The sequence below is a fragment of the Herpailurus yagouaroundi genome, unplaced genomic scaffold (assembly GCF_014898765.1).
Source record: "Herpailurus yagouaroundi ecotype Mexico unplaced genomic scaffold, PumYag 393, whole genome shotgun sequence".
Taxonomy (NCBI): Eukaryota; Metazoa; Chordata; class Mammalia; order Carnivora; family Felidae; genus Herpailurus; species Herpailurus yagouaroundi.
This window is the reverse complement of record NW_024412610.1, coordinates 1-19964: the sequence shown is the minus strand read 5'-3', so window position 1 is coordinate 19964 and position 19964 is coordinate 1. Positions and strand designations below refer to the sequence as shown.

Below are 19964 nucleotides of genomic sequence, written 5' to 3'. Positions count from 1 at the left end.
TGTGTGTGTGTGTGTGTGTGTGTGTGTGTGTGTGTGTGTGTGTGTGTCTTTGTGTGTTTAGGGAGAGGAAAAGGTTGAGCATGTTGAGGATGGATATAGCTTTAGATGTTGTAAGATCAGAGAAGAAGGAAGGCCAGATTGGCATGGTAGAGGTTGCAGAAAATGGGAAAAGAAGCAGGTAGTACCTGGGAGAGGGGGTGAGATGGGGCTCTATGAGGTTGGATCCTTGTCTCTTTTCTGTAGCTGGTTTGACCTTCTTTTTTTCCCCCCCATCCAGTTGGCCCTGTCTTCATCAGGTGCGTACTCAGAGGAGATGAAGAGGGAAATGGGGAGGTCTGAGGAGTTCAAAGACCCTGCTGTGTACTGGAAACCACTTCATTTTCTCCCCCAGTGGCTGGAAACACGGCCAGAGCGGCAAGAATGCCCAGTGTGTAAAGCTGGGATCAGCAGAGAAAAGGTTGTCCCTCTTTATGGTCGAGGGAGCCAGAAGCCCCAGGACCCCAGGTGAGAGAGAGGGGCTGGTGCTGAGGGAAGATGGAAGGCTTCTGCCCTGGCAGTGGGGTGTAGAAGGGGAGAGAACACTTCTTCTTGCTAGTCCCTCTCCTATTCCTCAGATTGAAAACTCCACCCCGCCCCCAGGGCCAGCGACCAGCTCCGGAGAGCAGAGGGGTGAGTCTTGTCTGATTGTGTTCTTTCCTTGCAAAGACCTGCCCTGTTCCCCTCTGACTTTCTCCACCTTCCTAGGGATTCCAGTCATTTGGTGATACCGGGGGCTTTCACTTCTCATTTGGTGTTGGTGCTTTTCCCTTTGGCTTTTTCACCACCGTCTTCAACACCCATGACCCATTGCGTCGGGGTACAGGTAAGAGCCTTCCCTCAGCTCCTAGCAGGGAGCCCGCTGAACCCCCTCAGTCCCCTTCCCAACGTAGGAGTGGATGCTTCTTCCACAGCTTTCCTCTCTCCTACAGGTGTGGATCTGGGACAGGGTCACTCGGCCTCCAGCTGGCAGGACTCCCTGTTCCTGTTTCTCGCCATCTTCTTCTTTTTCTGGCTGCTCAGTATTTGAGTTTTGTCTCCTTCCTACCCACCTCCGGCCAGAGGAGAATCAGTATTGGGGGTCCTTGCTGACCCTTCCTGACTCCTGGTCCCTCCTCCCCAACCACTCCATTTGTACTGGCTGAGGCCAACCCTGGCCACTTTCTAGGAGGGTGCGGGGAGAAGGAGTGACAGAATATGGAAGAACCTTCTGCTCTGAACTCACTGAGTAGCATCATAACTCCCAGCTCTGGGACGGGAGGACAGACAGAAGAGAATGTCTGTTTCTTCTCTCTACTGATCCTTTGCTTCCCCCCACATTTCTTGATTTGGTGTTGAAAGATGGGCAAGTCTCCCTCTGATTCTCCCCTACTTTCCCCTTGTTGATTTAACTTAATTTTTCTCTCCCCAGTGTCTATTATGGGTTCTGACTTAAGTGCTTCCTTCCCCTCACTACCTCCTTTATTATAAATTGAATAAACAAGGTGAGATGTATTGATGGAAGCTCTGCCCACCTTTGTCCTTACCTCCTTCCTTCCAGAACAGGAGCAGCTTCTCTCTAACTTGAGTAAATATCTGCGTGGTGTGGGGAAGCATGAGGGTGAGCCTCTCTCCTTCAAGGCTTTCAAGGGTTCAGGGGTGAGGGCATCTTACACATACACATACACACACAGACACACATGAGCAAATAGGGCAAGGTGTTTACTTCTCACTGTTGGGAGGCTCTGGTTGTGGAAGCACATTTGGTGAGGTGGGTACAGTTACACAGGAAAGAACTAGCGTGGGGCCAGAACAGAGCAGGGGTGGGGGGAAAGAAAATGGAGGTGATGGATGGAGTCTGGCTGTGCATCCCTCAAGGCCCTGCTGCACTGCCCTCAGCTGCCTCAGGCTCTTCTGACTGATTCAGCTCTTCGCGCTCCTCCTCCTCCTCCTCCTGGTTTTCTGGGGCCTTCCTGAGGAGGAAGATGGGGGAGAATAGTGCACATGGTTCCCAGCACTCCATCATTGCTCCCCCTTACCTCCCTTCTTGCTGCCTGGAAGTCTCAAGTCTGAGGTCTCTGGCTTTCTCCACTTACCTCTCCTCTCCTTGGCGTCGCTGTCTTTGCCATATGATGGCCCCAATGAGCAGGGCAGCTATCCCCAGGCCTCCCAGGATCCCCAGGGCTAGGGCTACAGTTCCCAGCCCCTGCCCTTCCAAAGAACCTGTAGAGAGATGCAGAGAAGTGAGGGCCTGGCCCCTCCCACTCACCATTCCTTTCTTGTCAACCATCCCCCCGACCATCCCCCAGTCACTTTGGCCTTTGGGAAAGCCTCACCTGCAGTTGGCCCCTCCTCTGTTTCTGAAAGACAAAGTCAGAGCAAGTTAGAAGGGAAGGTCTCAATGTGAGAGAAAGTAGGCTATTTAGTGGGAGCCCCAGTGGAGTCTTTCCCTTTCTTCAGTTCAGAGGAGAGAGGGGACAGGCTGTCTTGGTGTGGCTTGGGTGGGGCAGAGGAGGCCTGGGTATGGGTACATGGAGGGGACAGTGCCAGGATGGAGTAGGGAATTCGAGTCTGCACCATCCTTTAGCCCAGCCCCAGGGTTCCTGGGATTTGGAGAGAGGTCTCCTCACCGATGATGTGGACACTGACAGCACGGCTTTCCTGGGGCCCATGGCTGGGATGGGTGGCTACACAGCTGTAGGTTCCCTGGTCCTGAGGTCTTACCTCAGAGAGGAGCAACACAGGGTTGGGGGTAAGGGGCAGGGGCACGCCCTGTGGGGAGAAGGGGGATAGGAGACTATTACAACGTGTAATACGTTTCCACACGTCCCATACTCCTATCTTTGTCTCCATATCTTCCGATATTCTGTTGTCTTCCCCAGGTCCTTGCCTGCCTCTCTATGAGCCTCCTGTCCTCCTAGTTGCCAGTGATGTGTCTGTCTACTTCCCAGCCCCCTCTCCAGGTCACTCACGTCCTTGATCCAGTGGATTTGAAGGGAGGACTGGGCAGGGGTTTCACAGGTCAGGGTCACGGTACCACCAGGAGCTACTGTTCCACCTTCTGGCTCTACCACCAATTGGACCTCCAGAGGCACAGGCTCTGGGGGTGGGGGCATGAGGTTGAGAGTTATACCTATGTGTGGTCCCTGTGGCCATGGGCTTCACTCTTCCCTCCTTGAGGGCCAAACTTTCAGGCCCTCCCCACCTCCACTCACCCCAGACGCTGAGCTGGATGGGGGCCGTGTGTAGGGCTCGGCGCCGGGGAAGGCCAGGACTGAAGCTACAGGAGAAAGTGGGATGGAGAGCTCCTCCCCGGGCTGGGGTCACCATCAGTTCTGACTGGAGTGTGAAAAGCCCTGTTTCAGGGTGTCTCCTGGTCTCTTCCTGCACGGACACTCCTATGGCGGGGAGGAGAAGGGAGGACAAGGCAAGACCTCCCAGGGTGGATATGGGAGGGGTCAGAAAGAAGGCAGCAGGAGGGGGAACTTTGGGACTTACCTTTGCCATCAGGTATGAGGGGTTTCCCATCCAAGTGCCAGTTAAGAGTTCCGGCAGGGTAGCCCCCCTTGGACAAACATGTCCCCACCTGGGGAGAGAGTAACCATCATCTTTGAGAATAGGAGACTACACACACATGTGCACACAAACGCATACACCTACACGGGCACAGCTTACACCCCCTTCCTCTTCTCAGGACTGCTTTCTACTTCTCCCCTTTTCTTCCACTACCTTATTGGGGACACCAGCCATGAGTTCAGAGGCAGGATCCATGATTTCTGGCTTCCCAGGAATCTCTGAAGGAGGGAAAATTTCAATCAGAGGCTGCAGCTCTGAAGACTCTCATACCCCAGGTGCGGGAACTGGGGCATCTGAAGTCACAGGTTCTCACACACCAGGGCCAAGGAGTCAAGGGCTGGGGTTGAAGACTTTTCCTTAGATGAAAGGTGGGCCATGGAGAAGGCCCTGAACTCTTACGGTAGACTCGGACTTGGTAGGTTGACCTCGTCTCCTTTCCATTCCTGCTTTTTGCCCGGCACCGGAAAGTCCCCTCATCCTGGATCCCTACTGCCGGCAGGAGGAGGGAGCCATTGGGGAGCACTCGAGCTACACTATCCCAGGGGCCTCCCTGGGGAGACAGGACCTTCCAAGCTTCTGTTCGGCCTGTGTTCTGGGGACAGAGGAGAGGGGCCTGAGCAGGGCAGGTCCTTTGGGAAAGGACTCCTGAGGCAGGGAGGTGGGGATACAAATCATCACTGGTCTCTCTGGAAGTGGGGAAGCTGTGACAGGAGCCCTGCTTACCAGTTTCCATTCCAACTGCTGGGGTGGTTTCTTGGGGGCCCCCCTACAGTTCAGCACCAGTGGCTTCCCAATCCGGGCTGTGACGTTTCGGTCGCCTACTACTGCCCCTGGGAGACAGTACAATGGTGGAAGGGTAGGAGGGAAATGGGGGCTAATAAAACGAGGACAAGGTGGGTGAGGGAGCTTGAAGAGCAGTGCCCAGGTTCCAGGAAAGTTCTGGGCAGATTTGGGGAGGACAGAGTGCTTTCTGCAGGGAGGATTGGTGTGAGGGGAGTGGCTCACCCCACAGACTGAAGACCAGCACCCAGGCTCCAGCTGCTGCCCCTGCTGCCATCCTGCTTCCTTCCCAGGCTCCTTGCTCTGTCTGCCCCTCACTGCTGTGGCCACCGCCCTAGGTGGGGCTTGCACCTTCTCCCCTACCCCCATCTTCCCGTCCTGTCCCGTCACAGGGAATGCTAGGAATTCATGCTTCTTGGACAAGAGTACTTCAGATACTAGGAGAAAGTTATCACCCCACCCTTAGGCACTGCCAGTCTCTGGGCCCAGCCATATCCATGGGGGTGGGGAGTGTACCTCCTAGGGTCTCTTCTCACTCAGGACCCCCAACCCATCCCGTCAGTCCACGGAGGGCTTGCCTGGTAGACAACTGGAGACCACTGAGGGCTTGCCTGGTAAGACAATGGGAGCCCCATATGGCTTAGGCAAGGTTGCTAGGCAACAGGGTTCAGGCCAGGCTTTTTCCCTTGAGGAGGGGGTGAGGGTGAACCCTGGGGCCTGGGTGGTGAGGGCAAGGCTGGGGGAACTTGGGAAAAACACCTGTTTGGGGCTTTATGAGAAAAAGATTTTTTTTTCTGGGGTTTTTCATGTTTTTGAAAATAATTCTCAACTAAACCCAGGGAAAAAAGAAAATTCTTTATTTAAAACTGTGTGTGTGTGTTGTGTGTGTGTGTGTGTGTGCGTATGTGTGTATGCGTTTTCTTTTTTCCTGTGAAACTACAAGTTTACAAGTGAGGAGAGAACTGCCCCCAGCCCGTGCCTCCCACCCACCACCCATCACCCATCTAACCTGCTCCCCTTCAGTCCTGCCTGGATCTTTGACAGAAGAGGTTCCCCACTAGGACAGTCTCGTAAAATCCTGAGGATGTTTGAGGGGTTCAGATGGTAAGAGTTCTGGCCAAGGATGGGACATTGGTGATTTTACTTTCCCACATACCTGGCTTTTTGCAACCTCCCTCCTCTCTCTCCCCACCCTCCTGATTTTGGACTGAGAATAAAAGATGCCACATTTCTGGGGAAATGGAGGGAGATAACATAACACAAGCACCCAACCCACATTAACATATTTGGCAATAAGCCCCTCCCCATTCTTCCCCCTCCAATCTGCAAATAGTAGTTAAAAAAAAAAAAAAAAAAAGATTTAAAGACGTGTCACTCACAGGGAAAGGTGGCATTTCCTCAAAGTTACTGAGTCCAGCCCTGCCCAAGGATTGAGGGAAGTGGGGGGTGGGGACAGGTCAGCAGAGCAAGCCCCTGACTATCTCCACAGCAAATGCAGCAAAGAGCTGCCTGCATAAGCAAAGAACATCCAACTAAGTGATTTTAGGGGTGCAGGCTTGGTGCCCTGCTAAATGTACTTTCTGGTGGACAGGACTGGAGCCAGCTGGGCCTCTTTACAAGTTCTATTTGTTCCCCTTTCTCTTATCATGACCCCTTTGGCTATCACCCCTAACATGGGAAAGCAAGAAATTAAAAAAAAAAAAAAAAAAAAAGTCAATATATTTATAAAAACATCTACTTCCCCAAACTAAAAATTAAGAACCAATAACAGCAACAAAAACTTTTCAAAATACAGATGGATCCCAGGGTTTTGTTTCTTTCCTTAACAAAACAAAACAACAAAAAAAATTCAACCCCAAAGCCCAGTCAACAATTCCCTAAAGTAGCAGAAACTCCCTCCGAGGTAGATATCTGAGTCAGACACTCTAGTCCACCGAGCGATTCTATTGGTTTAAGATGAGCTGCGTATGAGGTAATAAAGCCATCTGGAGGGGCAGGGGGTGGGGAGGCACAGGGTTCATGGCCCATGTCCTCTGTCCAGAAGGTGTGTCCCCAGTTTTGGCATCTCTGGTTGGGCAGGGCTGGCTTCTCCACAGATCCCAGAGCAGATAAGTGGGGTGGGGGAACCCAGAGAAAAGAGAGAAATGGAATACAGTACGGGGTGGAGGGGGATGGAAAGACAGCAGAGGGAAAGGGATCTGAACAATAGGATTCTGGGTTTTGTGACAGAAAGGAAGAGAAAGGCTGAAAAAAAAGTTAAAAAGAGGGAGACAGACCCCACTCTCCCCTTAGGGGAGCCCATTCTCCCTGCCACGTAGTCAGCACCCCCAGCACTGAGAGAGTCTGGTTGGGGAAGGGATGACCCCATTTGCCCTTCTCTGTCTTGTGCTTCTCCTGTGTCTGGGGTTTGTCCTCTGGATGCCTGTGTCCTCTTCAAGAGTCGCCTTGTGAGCCCCCACCCCTGTGGCCCTGAGGGGCAAGATCAGTTGGAAGTGTCAGAGTGAACGCTCCCTGGTCCCTCTGTCGGGGACGTCACTGAGGATGGGGTTACAGCCTCCTGCCAGCCACCGTTTGCCTGAAAAAAGAGAGAGACGGTTGGGGCAGGGCTCTGGGAAGTCTAGTGTGGGGACAACACTGCCAGCAAAAAGGCCCTCTTGTCCTGGTGAGAGTTGGACAAAGAGAGCTTCATGTATCCACTCACCCTCATTTCCCGAGGGCTGTACATCTGGCCTCCCCCAAGGTTATCCCCGTAGCCCCCTGGCCCCATTGAGTGTCGGAGTGATTCCACCTGCAAGCAGCAAAGAAGGATATGACACAGTGACGAGTCTTATACCTTGAAGAAAGGGAAACCGAGTTTGGGAAAGCCCTACTCAAGGGGAGATGGGCCACCTGACCTGGGAAGCAGAGTAGGAATCTCCGTTGAGCCCGGGCATCCCCAGAAACATGTCTCCGGATCCTGAGAGATTGAAAGAGCCGCCAGAGCCTTGGTGGGGGGAAAGTAGAGAAGGGATTAGAGAAGAGTATAACACAGCCTTTGACGGCAGACAGGATTCTCACCACAGCTCTGGTTTCCAAAAAGCCCTATGAACTAGTTCTGGGGGTGCACCGCTATACGCAAATTATCCATAAGACAACACTGCAACACTCAGAAGGAGCAGGCAGTTTCTGAGCCTCCCCCCTCCGTCCCTGGCCACTTGCTGGAAGATAGAAGTAACTTCGCTGGAGTGGCCTCTGTCCCCTGACATCTCCATCCCATCTCAGCTAGGTCCTTCTCACCCCCAAAGGCCCCCTCTCAGCTGTGATCCTGCCTAGATAGGAAGTGGGAACAAAAGCAGGAAGCGTGCAAGACAGCCAGCCAGGATGGCAGTGGGGTCCACCTGCAGACGAAGGGGGTGTCGGGGAGCTGGTGCGGCTGTGGCCCCCCTGGGTGACTGACACGGCGGTCTTGACAGCATAGATGTTTGCTTCCTCTTGGAACTTTCCAATATTTTTCTTATACCGAATCCGCTTGTTGCCAAACCAGTTGGAGACCTGTGGGGTGTTGAGCAGAAAGCAGGGTCAGGTAGAGAACTTTATGTTAAGTCCCTCAGTCAGTAGAATCAGAGAGCTTTTGACCTGAAAACTCCTCCCCAAGCCTCCCCAATACCTGAGAGACAGTGATTCCGCACTTCTTGGCAAGCTCCTCCTTAGCCTCTTCACTAGGATATGGGTTACTCAGATGCGAGTAGAAATACTCATTGAGGACCTCAGTGGCCTGTTTGCTGAAGTTGCGGCGTTTTCGTCTACAGAAGAGGGAGAAAGGTGGTGAGGAGGCCGGCTGTTCGGGCAGGGCCTCCATCTTGCCTAACTCTGGAGAATGCCACTGCTATAGGGTACCATGTTGTGTTGCACGGTGGCCCAGGGGCTTGGAGAAGAATGGGAAGGAGACCAGGGTTGGGGGCTGGCCTGGGCCTCTGAGCCCCACCTGGCATCCAAGAAGCGGGAACGCAGAATCATGACAGCCTCACAGGTGCTCTGCTTGAGCTGCATCTGGATGGCGCTGAACTTCCGATGGATGATGCTCACCATGCGCTCCATCTCCTTGGGTGCCACAGGCCGTGTGCGGCTCTGTTCCCTCAGCAGGTTCATGACGTGGGTTGTGAACTCGTTACACGCCTATAGTGGGAGCCAGTGGGTTGTGAGGAGGGGCCCTTTGGCCCTGGGATTCCCCTCAGGAGCCTCTCCTTTCACCCACTCCAGCCTTGTCTCCTCACCTGCTCATATTTCTCCAGCTCCGAGTGGTAGATGTGGCGGATCTGAGCAAGTTTGCTGCGATAGTCCGAGTGTTCGATGGAGTTGTCAGGGGACACGCCGCCCCCGGAGGCTGCTGCGGCCGCAGCTGCTGCCGCTGAGCCCCCTCCTTTCTCAGGCCCAGCCACACCCTCTGCCAGAAGCATGTTGTCCAGGCGCATCAGCTGTGGGTCCACCGGCTCCTCCTCTTGGGAGCTTCGAATGCTAAGGCCTAGCATACAGGCCAATGAACTTAGGGACCCAGGGAACCCACAGCCAGCTCTCAGCCCTCCTAGTGTCTTCCTGGAGACCCAAGTTTCCAGGTTTTGGTTCCCTCCCTAGTTCCCCTTAGCAACTTCTCTAACCCCTACTGTTCTCAGGGCCCCAGGTTATCAAACTCTGAGCCTGAGTCCTATAAAGAACAGGATTCTGTCCCCAGAAGGGAGAAATCAGAGGGGGTCCCACATACCGGTTTTCTCCTTGATTTCACACAGGACACTAAAGAGAGCAGGCTTCATGCGGTGGCAGTTGAGGGCGTGTTTCCTTGGGAGGAAGGGGAGAGAAGAGTTGAGGAGCTATAGAAACAGAGGAGGGATTGAGTGAGGGAGACCATGAGGGTGAGAGGGGAGCCTCTGAACCAGCAGGGAGGTACAAAGTGGGGGTGGGGGCAGAATGGAGTTGGGGGGTTCTTGGGAAGAGATCAGCTCCCTGAGTGTGGAAATGTGGGGAAGCTGCTTGGCTTAAGGAAGATGGAGGGAAGATGCAGGCAGCAAGATAAAGGCACTGTGGGAATGCACAGGGGCTGTGGGAAATGGGTCTACAGGGGTAGGGAAGGAGAGTTTGGGGGTGACTGCTGACATGAGGGTGACTAGGTAGACTGCAGAGGAAAAGAGATGCAGACTGCAAGAAGAGTCAGAGTTTGAGGTGCCAGAGAGGGGTTGGAAGAGTTGAATATAGATGTGTGTGGAGGGTCCTGGGACTGAACAAGGCAGGAGGCTCTGATGTTCCTAGTGTCCCGCTGAACAGGGGCCAAGGGTGGGGGAGGACCCTTGAAGGCTGGGCCATGGTGGAGAGGAGCGGTAGGAGCTTTGGGAAGGGCTGTGGAGGTCCCCAGGCCTGGAGAGTATGGGGGTGGGCTGGGAGGAGAGTTAAGACAGCATAGCAGTTTCTTAGTCTGAGAGCCAGAACAGGGCTCTGGAGATGGAACATGTTCCAGGGAGTATTGGGGTCAGTGGGGAGTTTGGGGGGGGGGTGAGGCCACCCTGGGTTCCCCTCTTTGAAGGTTTCAGGGCCTGGGGGTGAAGGGAGGTTCGTGAAGGAGGGCTTATCTTGGAGCTCCCAGGAGTAAGGAGAGAAGAGAGCTTTAGGATCCTGGAGCCGATCCTGGAGTAGGGGGTGGGGGCGACTCCCAGAAGATTCAGAGCTTGTGAATGGGGTTTCTGCTGGGTCTGTGTGGGGTCGCGGGGTGGGGGCACTCACTTGGCCTGGGCCTCGTCCAGGCTCTGGTCGGTGATGGTCATTATCTGCTGCAGAATGTCCCCGATGTCTTGCTTCCCTCGGCCTCCCGGGACCCCCCCGCTACCCCCACCGGGGTCTCCGCCACCGGGAGGCTCGCCAGGGCCCCCAGGCTCCCCACCCACCAATCCCAGGCCCCCCCCGGCCCCCACCTGGAGGGGGCGGCCCCAGCAGCCGCTCGTCCATAGTTGGGGGGGGGGCCCTGAGGCCCCCTCCCTGCTCCGCCCCTCCCCCCGCCTGGTTACTTCCCCCCCCCCCCCACAAACTCGGTAGGGCCGCTGCTCCCTCCGCCCCAACCCCCGCCCGTCTCCCCCCTCCCGGCTCTCCCGGAGGTTCACCCCGGCCCTGAAGGGAGACCTGGGGTACCGGCTGGGCCCCCCACAGGAGACCCCGGCCCCCGGCGGCGGAGAAAATGGAGCCGGAGAGAGAGAGGAGGCCCAAGCGGGGGTGTGTGAGAGAGAGAGAGAGAGAGAGAGAGAGGGAGGAGGGAGAAGGGGGGAGCGAGGGAGGGAGGCGGGGGGGAGGGGAGCGGGAGAGGAAGAGGAGGGGAGAAGAGAGGAGGAACAGGGAGGAGCTGGGGGCGGAGAAAGACACATAGAAACAGAGGAACTAGCATCGAGTGGAGGAGGGGAGAGGGAAGAGGGGACGAGGGGAGGAGACTAGACCTTGTTGGGGGGGATATGCTTAGGCCAGGGGGTTGGACTTCGGTGGCCTCGGAAGGGCGGGGTGGGGGGGGAGGCGTATTGGGGCTCAGGGGCCGCAAATTGGGTTCTGAATTAGGGAATCTAGGTGTTGTGGACTCCGGCCCCTAGAATCCCTGGGTTCGCAGACAGCTCAGTTCATATTTCTTCTCCTAATGACTCCCCTCCCTGTTCTACTTAATTAAAACCAGGAGAGGGGGGGCTGGGGGGGTATAATTAGGGAGGTCTCCAACCGCTGCTTAATGAGCCAGTAATTAACCAGCCAGGGAGGGGAGCTGGCCTCTCGCCAAAGTAGGGAAAGAGGCGGCCTCTTGGCCTCACCTTCCTATCTCCCCCCCCCCCCACCGCCTCGCAGCCCCAAACACCAGTCTTCGTCAGTCCAGAGGAGAATTACATTTATTCATACAACCAAAACATCGGACTCGGAGCAGCAGTGGGGAGGGAGGGTGGGCAGTGCTAAGTGTCCATTCACAGCCTGTAGGCCCCTCAGTCCTGGGGTGGGAGTGCTGGTGGTGGGGTGGGCGAATGGTCTTACCTTTTTGTAATGCCCTCTCTCCCTTTCTTCTTACTGGGAAGGAGGGTGGAACTGTCTCTCAGGCCCTAACTTTGGGAGATTTGCCTTCTCTTGGGAGATGGAGGCCTGAGCCCTCAGATCCTGCCTAGTGGCTAGATTACTGGGGGTATCCCCACAGCTCAGGACCAAGACTTCCAGCCACTCCTTGGGATCGGGGGGGGGCGCGCGGTCCTCAGTGGCTGGGATCTTCTCACTGCTTCAAGCTCCCATGTACTGGGGGAGGGAGTTAAATGACCATCCTACCCCCAGGACTTTCACCTCCTCTGTTCCTCGGGAAGGTGGATGAGGATGATGGATATTGAGATTTCTCCTGGGTCTTCCAGTCTCTGGTGCCCCTGCCAAGCAGGGGTTGAGGGCATGCTGCCCAGCTTTGAGCCCCAGGAGTGTGGAGGGGCTGGTGGAGGGGCTCACGTCTCAGCAGGTATGTGTGGGGGGCCGGGACCTTTGCTCCTCCATTCGACCTCCACCCTGAACTCTCAGCAGCAACTCCAGGAGCTCCTGTCCCCCTGGGGGTAGGGGAGGCTCTGACCGCTGGGCTTCCATCCGCTGGCACTAGAGGAGTGGAGGGAAGGGAGTGTTGGTGAGATTTTAAGAGGGGCAGGCCTTGCAAGGAGCCAAGGCTGGCGAGAGAGGTATGTAGGATACCTGTGATGGGGATGGAGGGACCGGGGCCTGGCCAGGGGGTAGATGGTGGGGAGGAGGGGTAGGGCCCAAAAGAGAACAAAGGCTAAGAGACCAGAAAGCCTGGGTCTTGCCTTCTGGGGAGGTGTCTCACCTGGTGACTGAGGATAGTGCTGTAGAGCTGTTCTCTGTCCTCAAGAGGCCGAAGTGGGGCTGGGGCTATGCTTGGGGGGTTCTGGGGGATGTGGAAGGTGGCTCTTTGCTCCTCTAGGCGGCGGGACTGGGCCTCAGCCACCAAATCCAGAAGGAGCTCAGTCTGCAGGGAGAGCAGAGAGGCCGAGCGGGGCCCCAGGGCTGGGGAGAGGAGGGGTAGGGCTCAGAGACCCAGAGAAGGTGGCAGACAGGAGGGGTGGTGGTGCTAGATGACTTGGAGTGAGAGCTGAGGGGGTGCAATGAGGAATCAGGAGGAGGTGGGGAGAGGGCCTTGGTAATGGGATCAGGAAGGATGTGGGCACCAAGGTGAGGGAGCTCCCTGGGCGAGTGAGGGTACCTGTGTGGTGGGTCCCTGGAGGAGGAGGGGACGGAGGAGCAGATCGCCAAGGCCGAGTGGTGGTGTTCACAGGGGGCCAGCCATGCTCATCCTGATGGGGGCCCTGATGCTGGGAGACATCCGGTCCAATCAAGTGGGGGTGTGGTGGGCAGGGGGCTAGGCTGACAGCCCATTTCCTCTTTCTGTGTCTCTGTTCCTACCTCAGTTTGCCCAAGCCCTTCCAAGTCCCCCGAGTCCCCTTTCACTGCGTCCCTGCCCCACATCCTCTTACCTCCCTCTCTCCCAGTGTCAGCCTCTCCAGCCCAGTGCGCAGCTCACCTGGTCACCATTCTCTTCTTCCTGGGGTCTCTCGGCCTCCATCCCCTGGAGGGGAGAAATTGATGGGGGTGGGGTAGCTGGGATTTGGGAGGAGGGCTGGAACCCTAGGTTCCTGAGGGGAGTGGGGGCTGGAAGGGGTGGGGGTGAGCCAGGGGCTGGATGCCTGGGTACTGAGCAGGAAGCTGGGTTCCTGGTCAGCCCCCCCACGGGCCCCGCCCATCCCTGTCAACTTCCTCCAGTTCTCTTTTCCCACCCAAACTACTTGCTCGACCTCTCTCGCCCCAGGGGAGCACAGAGACTGGGAAAAGCGTCTCCAGCTGCAGTAGTGGAGGGGTTTATCATAGAGAATGACTCTTGGCCTTCACATCTCCAGAGGTTCAGTAGTCCCTCAACCCTAGGCTCTGTTCTTTCCACTCCCCTCCTCCCCTTCAGCTCTTTCTGTCAACACAGGAACTAGCTACACAGGAAGTGGTTTTACTCCTCAGAACCCCCCCCCCGCCCACTCCCCCAGGTCCCCTTCCTAAGAGGACCCTGATGTAGGCTTTGTCCTTCTTCTGTGTCCCAGCTTCCCACAGACTTATGGGGACTGGGAGGGGCATGGTTCCAGTGGGAAGCAAAGTACTCAGACCCAGGGATGTTGGGCCCTCAAACATGTACATATACCCCTAGCAGTGGCTCCAACACACAGTAAGTATTCAATAAATATGTGTTGGATAGTTATCCCTGCCCTCTAGGTGCTTATAGTCTATTCAGGGGACAAGATATGTACCAAATATGAGACAAGGGGCAGGGGAAACTTTCCTCTGGTTATGAATGAAGGGTATAGAAATGGAAAAGGGAGATGACCTTCTCCCTGGCTTGGTCTCAATACTGGTCAGGTGCGCTGGCACCAGGGTGGGAACAGGATAGAGATATTTGGAACCTCTAAATGCCAACCTGCCATATTATGAAGTTTACAGGTGAGTGACTTGGAGCATGAAGTCAACTCTAGTGATCAAGAGATCTAGTTCTACCACTTAATGCCTTGCAATCTTGGGCAAATAAAATCTCTGTGCCTCAGTTTCTCAAAGAGTAAAATGGAGCTTTAATAGCGCTTACCTTATAGAATTGATGTGAGGATTAAGTGCGATAATTTGGCATATAGTGAATGCTCAATAAATGGTAGTTACTATTAGCTTTCAAAATGCCTCATGCCTCCATGTCTCAGGCCCATCACCATTAAAGACGTGTAACCGTGTTTCTGAAAGGTGTATATTTGAGATGCTCTCTCCATCTGCCTTAACTTGAGGCCTTAGGAATCTCCTAAGTGCTCATAACTAAATGCCCTTTGAAGAGGATAACTATACATAGTTATGTGTGGTTTCTCCCTGGGCTACTAGAGACTCTTACTTTCAGGTGATACTCTAAAATAACAACAGTATCCCGCAAATCTTATTCTCGCTCTTGAACTCTACTCAAAGCCTCCATCCAAAGAGATGACTTTTTTTTTTTTCCTACGTAGGCTTCACACCCAGCGCAGGGCTCTGAACTCATGACCCTGTGATCAAGTCAGACGCTTAACCAACTGAACCACCCAGGTGGCCCCTAATGGTTTCCCATTCCACTCAACTCTTCCAAAAAAAGGTTAACACTTCAAATAAGCTTTATTATGGGATGACAGATTTGAGGTTCTTAAATAGATAGTGGTGGCGAGAAGAATGACGCTTCATCCCTGGGATGGTTTGTTGAGGAGGGAAGTGGGTAAAGTGCAAGGAGTCATCAGCTGGAGTGGCCCTTGGCTCACACACTTCAGCACCTACACAGTGCCTGGCACGTAGTAGGTACTTTGTAAATATTTGTCAGCTATTTGTGGATGACAGAGGTTTCCTTTGGATACCGTATACAGGAAAGAACTTACATCTTTTACGTTTGTAGTAATTGGTTCCACTCCACCCTTCTGTAGCTCCTCACCCTTATTTTCTGGGAGAAGGGCTGGGCCCTCTTCATTCAGGGCTGCAGTTCTCCACGTGTAAGACGAGGAGGAGTGGGCATAGTCACTTTGGGAGGGACACAATACTCTTGACTCCTCACTTTTGGGGATCCAGGATCTTAAAATCTGGAGTGTTTCCAGGCTGTCCTATAATGGGTGCTCATTTTTAGAATCCCTGTCATGTAGCGTCCTATTTTTGACCCTCGCCTCCCGCGTTTAAAGTTGTTACTTGGTGGGTTGGAGGATCCCAGGCGACTTGAGGGGATCCCCGCTCCGGGGACGGCGTAAGGCAAGGAGGCGGGATTGGAGTGTTGGAGCCGCAGGCTCTCAGGGTCACCCAATCGCAGGGCCAATCGTCGGCTGAGGCCCCACCCCCGCCCCCGGAAGCGGCCCCGGATCTTCCTGGCACTACAGCAGCGTCGGGCCGAGGCCCGCGCATGCCTGGAGAAAACCTACGGCCTCCGGGGGACAGGCCGCCTCCTGCTCCTTTCGATGGGCTCTGGCAATGCGAATAGGCTCCACCCACACGCGCGGCCCATTCTAATGACAAAGTCTGGGTTTGCAGACATGCTCCGCCCCCACGTGGACCAGCCCCAGCTGACAGCGTCCGGTTGCGCGGCAGAGCCCCGCCCCGACGCGGGGGCAAGCTTCCCGACGCGGTACGCGAGCGCGGGAAGGCTTCCGCCCCGCGGCCGGGCGTGGCTTTGTGACGCACTTCCAGTGACCCCGCCCCCTCCAGTAGCGTCAGCAGATCCCAGTGGTTACGCTGGCGAGCGATGTCTCCGGGCGCTAGCCCGGCGTGGTCCTGCAGTCCTCGGGCCGCTCCTAGTCCCAGCAGCAGTTGAGCTACTTCCACCGCCCCTTCTCGGGCCGCCAGGAACAGCGGCGTCTGCTCCTGTACCGGAAGAAACAGCCAGAGGGCGAGATCAGGGAGGGCCACGCCCACAGGGCTGGCCCTTCCGGACTCCACTCTCTTGACGATTGGCCCCTCCCCATTCAGGTTGCGTGGCATTCCCGCTCTTTCTGCCTCTCCCACGCTCGTTTTCTTTTCTCTTTCTTTCTTTCTTTCTTTCTTTCTTTCTTTCTTTCTTTCTTTCTTTCTTTCTTTCTTTCTTTCTTTCTTTCTTTCTCTCTTTCTTTCTTTCTTTCTTTCTTTCTCTCTTTCTTTTCTTTGTTTTTCTTTCTCTCTTTCTTTCTTTCTTTCTTTCTTTCCTGTCTCTTCCTTTTTCTTTCTTTTCTTTTCTTTTTCTTTTTTTTTTGTAGGGAGCCCACTCTCGGTCTAACCCTGCCGTCCTGGGCATCTTTATCGGCTCCGGCCTGGAGAAGGGAGCGGGCGGCCCGGGCGTTGTTCACGGCGGCGGCCCAGTGCAGCGCGGTTTTTCCTAGGGGACGACATGGGAGGTTGTTACCCAGAGGCTGGAGACCAGACGCCTGGGTTCCTGTTTCCCACGGATTCTGGTTTAGAGGGAAGGACTTATTCGGGCTGGCTGGGTTACTTCAAAGGCGGAAGCGTTGCCTGGGTGACCGCCGGTTGGCCGGAAGCCTTGCTTCTAGTAACGTCACCGGCGCGCGGGAGGGACAATGGGGTATTGTTCTGGGCACGGTGGGACCGGGAGACCTCCCCCCACGAGACCCTTCCCCCTTCTCGCAGACACTTCTTCCCCAGCCTATTTTCCAGTGGATTAGGGCAGTGTGTGTATGTTGTTCAGGATGAAAGGGGAAGACGACGTTTTATACGGACACCACACCGCAGGTTTACCACCCTGACAGCTAGGTGGGATGGAATCCCCCAGCCTCCAGTTGGTCCTTCAGCTGCTTCCTTTTTTTTTTTTTTTTTTGCCTCTTACTCACACCCCATCTGTGCAACTTCTCCATAGGACAACTCCAACCTCTCCGGATTCATACCCCATTTATCTCTGGCCCCCACATCTGCTTGGGCTGCAATCAGTTCTTCAACCAGGTCCTCCACCGCCAGCCTAGCGGCCAGCATCAGGGCTGTGGTCCCGTCCTCTGTCCGTGCATCCACTGCAGTCTGTCTGCTGCGGAGCAGGAGCTGGGGGGCCAAAGAGGGGCAGTGATCCCTGGTATGTTCTGGACTGCTAGCTCAGGTCCCTCACACTCTTAACCACCCCCAAACCCATATTCAGTTATCTGTTGTTTTTCCTTTCAGATCCCCAATCTCATATCACCTTCCTCTCTGCCAAACCCTAGGGGATGCTTTTGCCCAGGTTTACTTATGAGTTTGCCCCCTGTTCCCTTTAGCGATCCCAGTGTGCACTGACCTGGCAAACCTCCCGAGCGTCAGCAGCCACAGCGGTGTGAAGAGGGGTGCGCCCTGCTCGGTCTGGCTGGTTGGGGTTGGCTCCAGCCTCAAGGAGACGGCGGGCAGCGGTTGGCCGGGAGAATCGGGCAGCCAGGTGCAGGGGTGTCTCCCCAGTACCCACAGTGTGAGCCTGGGGACAGGCCCCTCCACCCAACAGAGGTTCCCAGGGTTCAGGGCTTCCCAACCATGACCCCTGGAAGGTCCTGGACTCCACTCCCCCACAGCAAACTGCTGACATCAGGGCTGTCACCCCATCTGTGGGTGAGAGATATGAGGGATGGGAGACAAGTCAATCAAAAGGACGTAACTGGGGTAGGAGGAGAACTTGGAGGTTAATGGAGAATCATAGCCTCAAGTGTCAGGAAGCCCAGCTCTGGCTCTTGATTTTATGTGGCTTTAGTCAAATGACTTTTCTACTTTTCTCTGTGCTTCAGCTTCCTCATCTGTAAAAGGAGCCAGTAGGCATAATTCTTTAACATTCTAGGGCAGTGGTTCTCAAACTTGAGTCTGGATCAAACTTACCTGGAGGGCTGGTTAAAACACAGATTTCCCAATATCTTGAATTTCTGAGTCAATAGCTCTGGAGTGGAGCCTGAGAATTTGTATTTCTAACAATTTCCCTGGTGAAACTGATTCTTCTGTCTGGGGACCACACTTTGAGAACCACAATTCTAAGGCACTAACTCTAAGGTTAGTTTCTTCAGCTCGAATATCAAAAGGCTTTCTGATTCTAGAAGAGTCAAAGGGAGTTTTCCTTTTCTTGATCTGGGTTGTCTTACATACCAGGCCCACGGGTATCCACGTCAGGGACATCCATCTCAGATTCCTGGGGAGGAGTCAGCATGGCTGCCTGGGGGAGCTCCTGACAGTCACCCCTCAGAGGACAGAGCTGGCACTTGGAGGGTGAGGCCATTTCCTCAGCCTTGGGGATCAGAACAAGGATCAGTGAAGGAAAGTTGACTTGTCCCTTTAACTCCACCATCACCTCAGGACCATTTCTGTCCCAGTGGTTTCACCTGGCCCACCTCTTCGCCTTCTTTGGTGCCTGAGCACATCACAACTCCATCCTCATCAACTTCTGCCTCTGGCTTCAGTGCCCTGGAAGGGGGTGTGTGGGTAGGGGACCTTCAGGGTCCCCAGGATTTCCAGCTGCCTTCCTTCCCCCCTCCCCTTCCTCTGTCATCAACTTCTGATCATCAATCTCCACAGGAAAGAGTCTTTCCCAGAGCCTGGGTTCATCCTCACTCTTACTTGAGGCCGATGCTATCTTCACCCAGGGGAGGCCGGCGTCTGCGGGGAGTGGGCTGAGTTCGAGGCCTTCGAATGAACCCAGGGGGCAGCCAGAGGGCCCCATGCTCACGGCGCCGCCGCCGGATGAGCTGAAGGACGAGAAGAGCCCCAAGGGCCAGGAGGAGCACCCCAGCCACTGGTGAGCACAACACAGGCCAGGGAAGCTGGTTGGTTGGTGGTGCTGGTGGGAGAGACACAGTCACAAAAAGAGACCATTTCTGGTGAGGCTGAGTACTACTGTGAGACCTTCGGGCAAGTGCAGTAACTTCTTTTTGTTTCAGTTTCCCCATCTGTAAAGTGGGAACAATAATTGTACCTGCCTCGTGGCATTGTTGGAAGGATTAAATGAGTTAATGTTATAAAGCGCTTAGAGCAAGGTCTGGCACCTCATAAGTGCTATAGGAGTTCTTTCATGTACTGTGAGCTGTTTGGCAGAGGGATGATTGGACTTAGTAGACAGGATAGACCAGAACCCAAGGTTTGTGGGAGGTCTATGGTAAAGGTTAGGATAAAGTACTTCGGGAAATAAGGGAGGAGACTGGAGAGCAAATGGGTCATGAGGAGATCCAATTAGAGAATGAGAGGTTCATGAGGGTAAAGTCTCCACACAGAACATTTGGGGTCCCTACAATCCCATGTCATTTGGCCTCCATTGCTCGTTGCTGGCATGAAAGGGGGTCTGGGAGCAAAGTCAGTGGAAATGACAGGGGGTCACCTACCAGTGCCAGCACGAGGATGGGCAGCCAGCAGCGGTCCTGGCAGTAGGTGCTCCAGGGCCCCCACTGCAGCCATTGCAGCAAGGAAGCGGAGCAGGAGCCCAGGGTCCCAGGGACAGCGGGATGCAGGGTGGTCAGGGCCACAGCGGGACAAATCCACACCCATCACTACCACAAACCTGTGGGGGAGGCGCGTTAGAGTCCTGTGTGTTGCTTGCTGGCTCCCTTCCCTCCACCCATTAAAACACTAGTGTCTGCCCCATCCTCCTGCCCGGCCTTCTTACCCAGTGCTGAGAGAGTCTGTCTCCTTGCCCCCAGGCTGTGTTTGAGGGGCTGCTCTCTCCTGATGAGAGGGATCCAGGGTTCCTACTAGCTCCTCTTCGGCCTGGGCCCCAGGATAGGGGTACACCATGTCCTTGCCATCACTGTCCTTCCTTACCCAGAGCCCCACTCTCAGAGTCAGGGATAGTACCCGGGCCAGGGCAAGCAGCTGCTGGTCCAGGGCTGGGGGGCTCAGCACCACCAGCAGGGCCAGGGAGGGCCCCCAGTCTGAATCTCCATCTTTGGGCCTGCAGTCACCCCCATCCCAGCCACATTCTGCAGTGTTGCAGCCTTTCTCGCAGTGCTCGTTGTGGAAGTGATCACGGCAGTACTGGTCATAGGCTGGACTGTGGGGTGAGGAGAGAGGGACTCAGGATCCCCAAAGAAACTTGACCCCCTTCTTCATTCCAGAGAGATGCCTGATAT

General features: G+C 55.0%; 5 protein-coding genes across 13 annotated transcripts in view; 1 reads left to right on the top strand and 4 right to left on the bottom strand.

The window, feature by feature from the left end:
• RNF5 (ring finger protein 5) overlaps nt 1–1539 on the top strand; it is a 2481-nt gene extending 942 nt beyond the window's left edge. The window contains exons 2-6 of one of the 2 annotated variants that reach the window (XM_040463355.1): nt 278–296; nt 392–504; nt 615–669; nt 745–862; nt 969–1539. In XM_040463355.1, the coding sequence (XP_040319289.1) occupies nt 278–296; nt 392–504; nt 615–669; nt 745–862; nt 969–1066 (403 nt within the window). In that variant the 3' untranslated portion in view covers nt 1067–1539. The remainder of the gene's footprint in view (nt 1–277; nt 297–391; nt 505–614; nt 670–744; nt 863–968) is intronic. The other variant, XM_040463356.1, reaches the window with a different exon arrangement.
• A 176-nt stretch (nt 1540–1715) lies between these two features.
• AGER (advanced glycosylation end-product specific receptor) lies at nt 1716–5359 on the bottom strand. Of its 7 annotated transcripts, none has more exons than XM_040463338.1 (11): nt 4597–4881; nt 4315–4421; nt 3991–4183; nt 3745–3809; nt 3514–3601; nt 3231–3413; nt 2988–3148; nt 2646–2787; nt 2352–2375; nt 2112–2238; nt 1716–1988 (listed from the first exon to the last, which is right to left on the bottom strand). In XM_040463338.1, the coding sequence occupies exons 1-11, from the start codon at nt 4646–4648 to the stop codon at nt 1889–1891; spliced, it is 1242 nt and encodes a 413-aa protein (XP_040319272.1). In that variant the 5' UTR covers nt 4649–4881; the 3' UTR covers nt 1716–1888. The 7 variants fall into 7 exon arrangements, with proteins under 7 accessions (XP_040319272.1, XP_040319274.1, XP_040319270.1 ...); XM_040463340.1 differs by having other exon boundaries at nt 2988–3115; XM_040463336.1 differs by having other exon boundaries at nt 1716–2013; nt 4315–4881.
• Nucleotides 5360–6082: 723 nt separating this feature from the next.
• Nucleotides 6083–10356, bottom strand: PBX2 (PBX homeobox 2). Its single transcript, XM_040463342.1, is given in 10 exon segments — nt 6083–6946; nt 7073–7159; nt 7266–7354; nt 7749–7902; nt 8018–8153; nt 8336–8526; nt 8625–8872; nt 9110–9183; nt 10120–10295; nt 10297–10356. Coding segments are annotated over 10 exon segments (1293 nt in total). The 5' UTR covers nt 10342–10356; the 3' UTR covers nt 6083–6853.
• Nucleotides 10357–11377: 1021 nt separating this feature from the next.
• On the bottom strand, nt 11378–13367 carry GPSM3 (G protein signaling modulator 3). Of its 2 annotated transcripts, XM_040463359.1 has the most exons (5): nt 13191–13367; nt 12920–12964; nt 12602–12710; nt 12206–12405; nt 11378–11982 (listed from the first exon to the last, which is right to left on the bottom strand). In XM_040463359.1, exons 2-5 carry the CDS (start codon nt 12959–12961, stop codon nt 11845–11847), a joined length of 489 nt encoding a protein of 162 aa, XP_040319293.1. In that variant the 5' UTR covers nt 12962–12964; nt 13191–13367; the 3' UTR covers nt 11378–11844. The 2 variants fall into 2 exon arrangements, with proteins under 2 accessions (XP_040319293.1, XP_040319292.1); XM_040463358.1 differs by lacking the exon at nt 13191–13367 and having other exon boundaries at nt 12920–13150.
• A 1176-nt stretch (nt 13368–14543) lies between these two features.
• Nucleotides 14544–19907, bottom strand: NOTCH4 (notch receptor 4; the record flags this gene model as incomplete). The annotated part of the gene is made up of 9 exons (XM_040463387.1): nt 14544–15783; nt 16173–16270; nt 16794–16941; nt 17171–17466; nt 17995–18133; nt 18237–18309; nt 18463–18682; nt 19221–19396; nt 19502–19907. Coding segments are annotated over 9 exons (2261 nt in total), but the record flags the coding sequence as incomplete, so codon positions are not given.
• Between the last annotated feature and the right edge of the window lie 57 nt (nt 19908–19964).